General features: G+C 39.2%; 1 protein-coding gene across 1 annotated transcript; it reads right to left on the minus strand.

The window, feature by feature from the left end:
- Nucleotides 1-6708: 6708 nt before the first annotated feature.
- On the minus strand, nucleotides 6709-8947 carry LOC132062280 (proline-rich extensin-like protein EPR1). The gene is made up of 4 exons (XM_059454881.1): nucleotides 8291-8947; nucleotides 7735-7845; nucleotides 7137-7496; nucleotides 6709-7059 (listed from the first exon to the last, which is right to left on the minus strand). The coding sequence occupies exons 1-4, from the start codon at nucleotides 8903-8905 to the stop codon at nucleotides 6709-6711; spliced, it is 1437 nt and encodes a 478-aa protein (XP_059310864.1). The 5' UTR covers nucleotides 8906-8947.
- Between the last annotated feature and the right edge of the window lie 2450 nt (nucleotides 8948-11397).

An 11397-nucleotide genomic window follows, 5' to 3' on the forward strand; every position in this document is an offset into this window, starting at 1 on the left:
ACAACTAGCCTGGCCCCTTATCTATCAATTCTTCTACCTTCCGTGATTTATTTACTTATTATACTTCTCGAAAGCTTATGATCGGCACACAAAGGACCAAAACGGGACTTAGACTTTCCTAGAATCGAACATGAAAACGTTTTCAAGTCTTGATTTCTTTGCAACAAAAACTTTCAGTTTTAGAAAACTTCAAACCATGCCCAGCAGTTCTGGGATTCATAGAGCAAACAAGTGAATGACTTTACATTTTAGGAGCCTAGCAGGATCTAAAAATGACAGGGTGCATCAAAGTGAAGCCAAACAGTCACAAAACATACAAATCCTCTTCTTATTATCTTGAGTTTTAAAACAACATGTACAATTTTATAAAACGATGTATTTGTATAAACCTTAACACGTAAGTTCGTAAAAATAAAAATAAAGTTCATAACGCATCATTTAAAAATACGAGCTTCAAAATGAGCCCAATATTGACATGATTCCGATCAATATTTAAAAATGGGAAAAATGCGGTCAAAAGTGCCGTAGTTCATATGTTGTTTTAAATTAACAATTTTCCCGAGCTGGACGGAATGGAATGTATATTTTAAAATCAAATTCGTAAAAACAAATAACTCGTAATTTCTTGTAATTGTTAATTTTACGCAAATAATAATAAAATGTCAATTTTTGCAATTTTCAGGTTTTTTTTTTTTTTTTTTAAAAGGCATCCTTACTCCGTCTTGGACTCGGGAAATATGAAAATTTAAACTATACGTCTTACGCGGTGAAAATTGGGTGTCAACAATAGCCAAGCTCTTAATGTGGAAATGTATGATCCTTAGCTCAAATTGATATCTTGAAGTGGTAGTTCCAGCATTCCAAACACTATAATGGCATGAAAACAAAATTGAAACAAATATAATAAATCACACACATATCACTACCATAAAATCTGAAAAAGAAAACCCATGAGAAATTCTTGGTCCCCATCATAGTTGTTGCAGAGACTACATATGACTAATTTGTGAATCTATAAAATCTTTATGAGATATTTCATATATAGAAAAGTCAATTAAAGTATTAATCTAGGCAAAAGCAGCTCATGCAAGAGATTAAGGACGAAAGAGAGAAACAAAATGAATGCCGAAGAACATTGAAGAGAGAGTTTGGTAGAATAACATTAGCTATGAAATTGAAAAGTCAGAACAGAACAAGAAGTAGACTGCTTGCAGGTTTGGAAACCAAAAGAAATTTTACTCTCCAAATCTGTCCAATGATCATTTTATGGCAACTGTGGAAGGAGTGGACTGCTTGCAGGTTTGGAAACCAAAAGAATTTTTCACATTACAATCCAGAGCTACATTGCTTGTGGCACATCAAAACTGCCTTGAATAATGCTTTTCCTGATGTGAATACTGAGGGAAGTTGGATCCACATTTGTGATATGATAGAAGACCTCAATCATGTTATGAGATGCATCACTGTTTATTAGGAAAAACCTGAGAGAGGAGAAGTCAAGCTTAACACAGATGGGAGCTACATTACAGTTAATGGAAGGGCAGGTGCTGGTGGTATTCTGAGGGATGAAAATGGAGATTTTATACTAGCATTTTCCTTTCCTATAAACTGTAAGAGCAACAATGAGGCTGAAGCACAGGCTGTCAAGGAAGGAATTGATATTTGCAAACAGACAGGAATCAACAAGCTGAAAATTGAAATGGATTCTCAAATCATTTCCAACATGCTGATCAACAGAGGAACTGACAACCTTAACCTTAAGCACATTATCAACAGCACTGTTAACAACATCAATGCTGCAGATATTCAGATTAATCACTGCTATAGGGAGGCAAATCAAGTGGCAGATTTCCTGGTTAAACTTGCTTCAACAAGTAGAAATAGGATTTTATATCATTCTCTTCAAGACTTACCAAGAGAAGCAAAGGGGCTACTTCAACTTGACAAATGACATCTTCCTACTGTTAGAAGGAGATTTGTAAAATGTAACTTCTTTGTTAGTTAATTTGATTACTATATTTAGATTTGGGATGGACACTGTATAGGCTGCTAATCCTCCCTTTAGATTGTTTTAACAATCTTTCTTGCTCATTAGAGGCAAGGTCCATGTCCTCCTCTAATTCTGTAAGTTTTTTTGCTTATATATGACATGGTAGGGGTCAAGCCAAACCCCCCACACCTTAGGCTCACAACCTAATGGTGATGGCTTAATATAAAAAACAAAACAAAAAAAAAACTTATGACTTCTTATGCTAACATGGGGTAAATTTGTTCTTCGTTTGAGCATGTTGCTTTTCCACATACAAACACCCACTCCCCCACCCCCAAAAAAGAAAGAAAAAGACTAGAGAAGAGAAACCCTCGCGGAACTTGCAGTCGGGGCAGTTGTGGTATTTCGATCTCAAAAGAGATCTTTTTTAGCTCTCTCTAGATTATCTCTGTTCGATCCAGAGTAGAGTAATGGCGAAAATTTTGCCTTGCCATACACGTCAATTGGGCTTAGAACCATCAGGTGTTGGATAAAAAAAGTTGCTCATCAAGTCGGTGAATCATTCTATAGTACTTTGTAAAAATCTGTGGATGAAGACTCCTTTCTCCAAAGCAGATACCATTGTGATTTTTTTATTCTTTTAGAAATTAAATAAACAAAAAAGGTAAAGTATTGATTAGTTAGGGAAGTTTAATTTCACTTTTTTTACTAATGTTATTGTTGCGAAAAAATTGCTTCTAGAAAATTTTGGACGAGAAATTCAGGTTGGGACTTAGGCTGTGTTCGGTATGAAGGAAAATGTTTTTCTGGAAACTAAGTGAATGTCTTACTTATTTTCTCGTGTTGGGTTGGGGTGGTGGGTGAGTGTTGGAGGGGTAGGGATGGGGTAACGATGAGGTGCATTTGAGGGTGGTAGTTGGGTGGGGGTGTTGTGTGGTTGTTGGGTTGGGTGGGGTGGGGGTGAGTTCGAGGTGGGGAGGATACAATATGGAATTTGTGGGACTTGTTTTTCATACTTCCATTAGAGAAGTTATGTTCCTCATTTTTAAGGAACTTATTTTCTAAAGAGAATGTTATCCAAACTTTTGATCAACCGAACATGAGAAAATTGGAAAACATTTTCCGAAAAATGTTTTTCTTCGTATCGAACACACCCTAAGAATAGGCTGATGCCAAGTTCTTCACCCTTTTCTCCCTCCTCCAATATCAGTAGTGGGCTGGAGCGTTGCAAAATGCATTGAAGATAACAATAAGTTGGTCTTTGTCGATGGTTCACTGAAGAAGCTTGAAAGGAACACCCCAGAGATTCATGCTGGGTGAGAAATGTAACTGATGCTGACAGCCTGAATATTAAGTTCACTTGACTAGCTTAGTAAGTTTATTCAATCTAAATGGTTGGTTTATTTCTCTATCCATCTTTAAGTGAAAGGGCGCATCAATCGAAGATGGCAACGGAAAAGACAGGAGCATGAACGGGGTAGCTTATGCTTTTCTTCATCTTCAACGTCGGTTTCTATTGTAGTGGCGGTTAATGTGAGGATATTCATCTGCCAGTGAAGATTGCTTCCAATGGTGGAAAAATAAAAATACAAAACATATTGTCATATTACCAACACTCCGGATAGGCAGAAGGATCTATGTCTACTCCCAACTTCCTTTCATTCCACATTAGAAAAATTAGACTTTTTTCTACTGGGAGTCCTCAATATGCCTGGATCTTGAGGAAACGATTAGGCAAGTCAATACTCCAAGAATTTATCAAATTAAGCGTGTAATACTACTGCTAAGCCAAGAGGGATGACAGCTATAGTGTATTCTATAAAGTTGAAGTTATTGTGGAAGAACTGACAGCAGACAATCCCATGCTGCAATGTTCTTCAATCAAAATGCAATTATCTCCAAGACGAAAAAGTGTGTTATGCTTCATATCTTTAGTTTGATCGATATGCGGCGTTGCTTAAGAGCTTATGCAACGTCAAGAACATGAGACATTGCATTAGTTTCTTATGGGGCTGAATATGGGTCAATCATATTCATAACTCAGGTAGCACTGACCCTCTGCCAAGCTTGAGCAATCGTGAAGAAAGACAACAAATGACTGCGAGAACACAAGAACCAAGAAGGAAAGGGAAGCTTTTCATGTTGCAGGCTTGAAGAAAAGTAGCAAAGGGCAAAACAAAGGTACGTTGCACTGACTGTAACAGAGTGGCTGATGAAAGAGATAATTGCTTCGAGCTCACTTGGCAAAACAGACCTAGATGCGACATTGCAACAAAGTTGGCAGAGCAAAAGGGCTGCTGTGAGATTATAGGTATACGTCAAACTGGTCGGAAGGAGGTCAAATCGAGGATGGAGTAAGAAGGGGAATGCAGGTAGGCACGTCACATCATAACTACTGCCAAAACTAGACTGAAGGGGAGGATGACAGCTTTAGTTTTGTAAGTGTTGCATGGATTCTCAAACATAAGTTGACCCATTCTATGTTGTCTTCAAGGAGAAGACCTACAACAATGGGTACATTGCTTTCTGACAGAGTTGATGATTTTAACAGAGGAACCTTAGTATTTTTTAGAAAGGAGAAATCAGAAGTTCAAAGAAAAATTGTCTAACTTACCGTCGTCAAAATTCAATTCGGAAGAATTATTAAGTAAAGAGTGATAACAGAATCAAGTTCCCCACAAATTCATCAAGGGATTACTTTGTAAATAATGGAATAATCCGTGAGACGTATTGCGTTACACACCATAACAGAAAGGAAGAGTCGGAAGAAAGCTTCACCACTTGCTCAATGTGGCATGTGTATATGTTTCATGTCGGAATGCCCAAGTGTTTTGGGATAAAATATATAATGACTGCAGCCTATCTTATTAACAGGCCACCGACGAATACTATTTAATGCTGGAAAAAACACTATATGAATTCTATCTAATAAGAAGCCAAGAATGAGTCATTTAAGGGTGTTTGCTTGTCTCTGTTATGCCCACACTTGGCACAGATCAAGCGTTAAATTTGATGAGAGAGCAGCAAAAAGTATCCTTATCGGGTATCCATAAGGGTAGAAGGAGAAGGGATGGAGATTCTATGAGGTCAACACAAAACAATTTTTGGTTTCGAGGATGTTGTATTCCATGAAGGTAAATTCTCTTTCGGATTAAGCCAAGCAGAGAACAAAAGAAATAATTCATATAATCTATATATTAAGGGTGTTCAATATGTAATATATGTCTGTAATACGTAATAATTGACATGTCTACACGGTATAATTTTTCGGCGAAGAGTGTTCAACCGGCTCCGCCACTGGAAACAGGTGACATGCATACATCATGGTGAAGATAAACGAGGAGAACAAATTTGATGGCCCCACCCAAAAGCACAACAGACAACTAATGAGATTGAATGCACCGACAGGGACAGCTAGAATGAAAGACCCCAGCTTATCTTGATGACTATATACGCATGCTGCCTCTGGGAAGCCTAAGCTTGCATGTCATGTCACTGCCCACAATCTCTTTGGGTAATCCACATCCTCTAGAATTTTGTATTGTATGTGATACACAAAGCATTTTGTGGGGATGCTATTTCAAGTCATAGCGAGCCAAAATCCTTTTCAGAAACTGTAAAAGATCATTGATAGAGAGAAGCTATGGAGAAAGAGATACCAGTACTAGAAGCTAATAACATTTCGAAAATAGAGGAATAACCAGCGGGAAGAAAGTAGTTGGTTGTCTTTGGTTCTACAAGGTAAAATATTGAGCATATGGATCATTAAAAAAAGGGTATCTCGATGCACAAAGCATATGGATCACAAGGGCATCCTGATGCACAAAGCATATGGATCATAAGGGCAACTCGAACACAATGCATAAGGATCATGCTTTGAAACGAAAGTAGAGCTCCACTTGGAACTTTTTATATTTTACTACTAACTCCAGTTGTTGTATGTAATTACCTTAAACTACTTTTCAAGTGATTTGATAGTGTAAAAATATTTACACAGTTGGTATATAAAAGTTAAACTGAAAATAAATGGATTTAACTTAGAGTTTAACTTCTAAATGCCGACAATGCAAAAGAAATTTTATAGACTCAGATTTCCTAAATTATATCTACAAGTAGTTGTTCATAATAAGTGGGATTAGTAACATGAAAAATAATTTATGTTATTTTCTACAAATTAAAATACAATAATAGTATGATAATCCTTTACACTGGAGAGCGAGACGCCGGTATACTGACAGTGTAATGGAACGTTTATACTATCCATGCATTTTAATTTGTTATAAAAGGTCGTTTGCCTTGTTTTTCAGATCACTTTCTTCACTTGTTGCAAGTAATACACGCAATTACTTAATGGGAATAACTACCTAGTGGCAAAAGAATTTGACAGAGTCAATGTGTAGGAGTTAAAGTCAACAAATGCATTTGCGTGTGAAGGTTTTCTTTTCATATGAAAGCATCAAACGAAATAGTGATAAATCAATTTTGTTGCTCCTTTTATTCATGAACATATTAACCACTTCCAACTATGAAATTACATAACTCAAAGGCTATATGAAATTTCATTATTCAAACTAAGAACAAGTTAATAGGATAAACTGAGGCATAAAAGCATGTTACTGTCTTATTATTCCGCTTTCTATCACAAATTTCTTGAGAACACAAGTAATACAGTTGATACAACTCCAGCTGTTACACGTAGTTCTTATTAAAATTTAATGTTAACCAGAAGGTGGAGGACTTCCATACCCTGGAGAGCTAGGAGGTGGCAGTGGACTTGGTGGAGGTGAGTAGGCAGGAGCAGGTGGCGGGCTAGGTGGAGACGGTGGTGATGGCGGGGGTGGTTTCTCCACTGGCGGAGGATTGTAAACGGGTGGTGGAGATGGTGGTGATGACGGGGCTGGTTTCTCTACCGGCGGAGGCTTGTAAACGGGTGGTGGAGACGGTGGTGATGTCGGGGAAGGTTTCTCTACTGGTGGAGATGGTGGGGGTGGTTTCTCTACTGGCGGGGGCTTGTAAACGGGTGGTGGAGACGGTGGTGATGGCGGGGGTGGTTTCTCTACTGGCGGAGGCTTGTAAATGGGTGGTAGAGATGGTGGTGATGGCGGGGAGTGTTTTTTCTATCGGTGGAGGTGGGGGTGGTTTAAACGGGTGGTGGTTTGTACAGGTGGTGATGGCGGAGGTGGTTTTCTCTCTCTGCGGTGGAGATGGTGTGGGGGTGGCTTCTCTGCGGCGGAGGATTGTAAACGGGTGGTGGAGATGGTGGTGATGGCGGGGGTGGTTTCTCAACTGGCGGAGGCTTGTTAACGGGTGGTGGAGACGGTGGTGATGGCGGGGGTGGTTTCTCTACTGGAGGAGGCTTGTAAGCAGGTGATGGAGACGGTGGTGATGGCGGGGGTGGTTTCTCTATTGGCGGAGGATTGTAAACGGGTGGTGGAGACGGTGGTGATGGCGGAGGTGGTTTCTCTACTGGTGGAGATGGTGGTGATGGCGGGGGTGGTTTCTCTCTCTTGGTGGAGAAGGTGGTGATGGCGAGTGGTGGAGACGGTGGTGATGGTGGGGGTGGTTTCTCTGCGGCGGAGGCAGAAACGTGGAGACGGTGGTGACGGTGGGGGTGGTTTCTCTACTGGTGGTGATTGTGGGGGTGGTTTCTTTACTGGCGGAGGCTTGTAAACTGGTGGTGGAGACGGTGGTGATGGTGGGGGTTGTTTCTCTACCGGTGGTGATGGTGGGGGTGGTTTCTCTACTGGCGGAGGATTGTAGACTGGTGGTGGAGACGGTGGTGATGGTGGGGGTGGTTTCTCTATTGGCGGAGGCTTGTAAACGGGTGGTGGTGATGGTGGAGGTGGTTTCTCTCTCTTGGTGGTGATGGTGGAGGTGGTTTTTCTACTGGCGGAGGATTGTAGACGGGTGGTGGAGACGATGGTGATGGTGGGGGTGGTTTCTCTCTGTTTCTCGGCGGAGGATTGTGGGCGGGTGGTGGAGGCACGGTGGTGATGGTGGGGGTGGTTTCTCTACTGGTGGTGATGGTGGGGGTGGTTTTCTGCGGCGGAGGTGGAGGTGGTTTCGGGGCGGTGGAGATGGTGGTGATGATGGGGAGGTGGTTTCTCTCTTGGTGGTGATGGTGGAGGTGGTTTCTCTGTTTTCAACGCGGAGGATTGTAGAGCGGGATGGTGATGGTGGGGTGGTTTCTGCTGGTGGAGGCTTGTGAGAACGGGGGTGGGGGATGACGGTGGGGGTGGTTTCTCTGTGGTGATGCGGAGGCTTGTGGGGTGGTGGTGATGGTGGGGGTGGTTTCTCTACTGGCGGAGGCTTGTAAACGGGTGGTGGAGACGGTGATGATGGTGGGGGTGGTTTCTCTACTGGTGGTGATGGCGGGGGTGGTTTCTCTACTGGTGGAGGATTGTAGACGGGTGGTGGAGACGGTGGTGATGGTGGGGGTGGTTTCTCTACTGGCGGAGGATTGTAAACGGGTGGTGAAGGCGGGGTTTCAACAGGTGGTGGTGGAGATTCAGGAGGAGGTTGACCATAACTTGAAGTTGGTAGCAATTTCAATAATGATCTCCTATGAACCTTTGGTTGAGGATAATTTGCATAAGGCACCTTCTGAGAGGGCCTATATGCTGGAGAAGGATGTTTAGGTACCTTTGGAGGTTTTCTCTGTGGACTTGAGGGAGTTCCATGGGTGGACGGAGCAACTTTATCGCTAACCCCAGAACATAGGTAACCGGATCTTGCTCCCTCCACACAGTTCTTGGAAACATCTCCACTAAAATGAAGCTCTTCACCTGCAAGAACTGTGGAACGAGAAAAAGAAGAAGAAACAAGACTCAAGTTGTCAAGACCAGAAAACAAGAACACAAGAAAAAGTAAAGAAACAGAGAATGGCTTGTTAAATGGAGTCGATGAGTTTTTCATTGTATGAAAGTTAATAATCGTTTAGGTGAGCTCTAATGTGTTAACATTTGTTCACAGTAGTGCTGTGATTGAGGTGCAGAAATTGAGATGCTACACCTGAGCTTTTATAATGCAGAACTTGAGAGACACTGTTATCAGTTGTGAATTCGTGTCGAAGCGAGGGAGGTTTAGCATTGGATTTTTCTGCATGGTCTAAAGCTTTGTGAAGACGAATGTCAAATTTTCATGGTGGGAAAAGTAACTTTGAAAATTTGCCTTGTTTTCCTTTGTAATAATGAATGAGTAAATAAGTTGGTTAGTTGGAGATAAGAAGATAATAATGATATTCAGTCATTATTAAGCTACCTTTGGCCTGGAGATTAACACTGTTTTAGACTTTTGTAGAGTCGTAAAGCTTTTGAAGTTTCTTGAATTAAATGAAGTTTAAAACTGTTGACATTTGTTGAATTGAATTGTAAATCTTTAAATCAAATCAGGGATTGTTTATTGGGTTCTGAGATGATACCGAGTACTCAAAGCACTTTTCTATGTATAAGTTAGATATTCAGTGAAGTATAACAAATTGCAATGTATCTGGTTTCAAGATGATCAGATGACACCTTAATTAAAGATTGCATAGTTGCAATTCAAGATGTTTTGCTGATATTTGTGATGCACAAACTTAGTTTAAAGCTTATTATGTATAGCTACTCTGAAGCGTACAGTTAGTTCAATCATGTTTAGTGTTCAACTCTCTATTCCATTTTATGTGGATCTCTTTTCATTTTAGCCTATCCTAAAGATATGACAGATGTCTTGGGAATCAATTTTAACATTAAACTTCTCATTTTATCATTGACGGAGCTTATGGTTTATTTCAAACTACAAATTTCAAAAGTTTTTCTTTCTTTTTAACTCCCGCACCCAGTTAAACATTCACATAAAATGGTGCAAAGGGTACTTCCACATCTTACACAATAAATTTCAATTGATTACATAAGACTAAAAATCCTTCTTTTCAAAAGGATGTGAGTGATGAAATTTTCATGCATCAAAGATTAGTGTACGCAGAGTACTAAAAGCAGAAATGATATCTTTTTTTAGTCTATAATATAGATATTTAGAAAAGTATAATAAGTAGCAATTTCTCTCATTTCAAGATGATCTAATGATACATTCAAAAACATAATTAAAAGATTAATACTTGGTTTCATTTCAATTTGATTCTTCTTATGGTAGTGGAGAGATGAGAGCTTGTGATGCACAAATTTTAGTTTGAAGCTTATTCTGTATAGTTACTGTTTGCCTTACAGTTCAATTATGTTCTGTGTTACTCTCTCTATGCATTTTATGTGGCAGTTTTTTCTAAGGAGAAAGACACATTCTATATTTAGAAATAATTTAATTTCAAACTTTTTCCTTTTATCTTTAACGAGATAGTTTATAGCCACACAAATGTATAGTAGCTTATTTAGGTTACAAGATTCAAAAGTCTTTCTTCCCTTTTAAACTTCGGGTCCAGTTAGACATTGTCTCATAAAATGGGACGGAGGAGTACTTCTACATCTTAGATACTAAATTCCAGTTGAATAAGACTAAGCATCCCTCTTCACAAAAGGATGTGATAGATGAAATTTTGACAGAGGGTCTTTTTTTGTGTTCCACACGGTGTTTGGTATCTGTTTTGTGATTTTTATTATTCCGGTTTGTGACGCGTAAGGCGATTAACAATCATTTAGGTGAGCTCTAATGTGTTAACATTTCTTCACAGTAGTACTGTGACACGAATGCTAAAAACACCGTGTTATAACACATTCTCAGTTACGAATTCGGGTCAATACGGTGTTTTTAGCATTGGAATTTTTTGCATGGTCTAAAGCTTTGTGAAGACGAATGTCAGATTTTCATAGTGGGAAAAGTAACTTTGAAAATTTGCCTGGTTTTCCTTTGTATTACTGAATGAGTAAATAAGTTGGTTAGTTGGAGATAAGAAGGTAATAAAGATATTCAGCTACCTTTGGCTTGGAGATTAGCACTGTTTTAGACTTTTGTAGAGTCGTAAAGCTTTTGAAGTTTCGTGAATTAAATGAAGTTTAAAACTGTTGACATTTCTTGAATTGAATTGTAAATCTGAGATTGTTTCTTGGGTGCTGAGGTGAAGGCTAGTGGTAAAATGTATATAGAGTACTCAAAGCACTTTTTTTTAATCTATAAGTTAGATATTCAGTGAAGTATAATAAATTGCAATGCATCTGATTTCAAGATGATCAAATGATACTTTAGTTAAAGATTACTTAGTTGCATTTCAAGATGTTTTCCTAATATTTGTGATGCACAAACTTTAGTTTAAAGCTTATTATGTATAGCTAATCTGAAGCGTACAGTTAGTTCAATCATGTTTAGTGTTACCTCTCTATTCCATTTTATGTGGATCTCTTTTCTGTTTAGTCTATCCTTAAAAAAATGACAGATGTCTTGGGAAGTAATTTTAACATATTCTCATTTTATCATTG

This window comes from Lycium ferocissimum, chromosome 7 (genome assembly GCF_029784015.1).
Source record: "Lycium ferocissimum isolate CSIRO_LF1 chromosome 7, AGI_CSIRO_Lferr_CH_V1, whole genome shotgun sequence".
In the NCBI taxonomy this organism is placed as follows: domain Eukaryota; kingdom Viridiplantae; phylum Streptophyta; class Magnoliopsida; order Solanales; family Solanaceae; genus Lycium; species Lycium ferocissimum.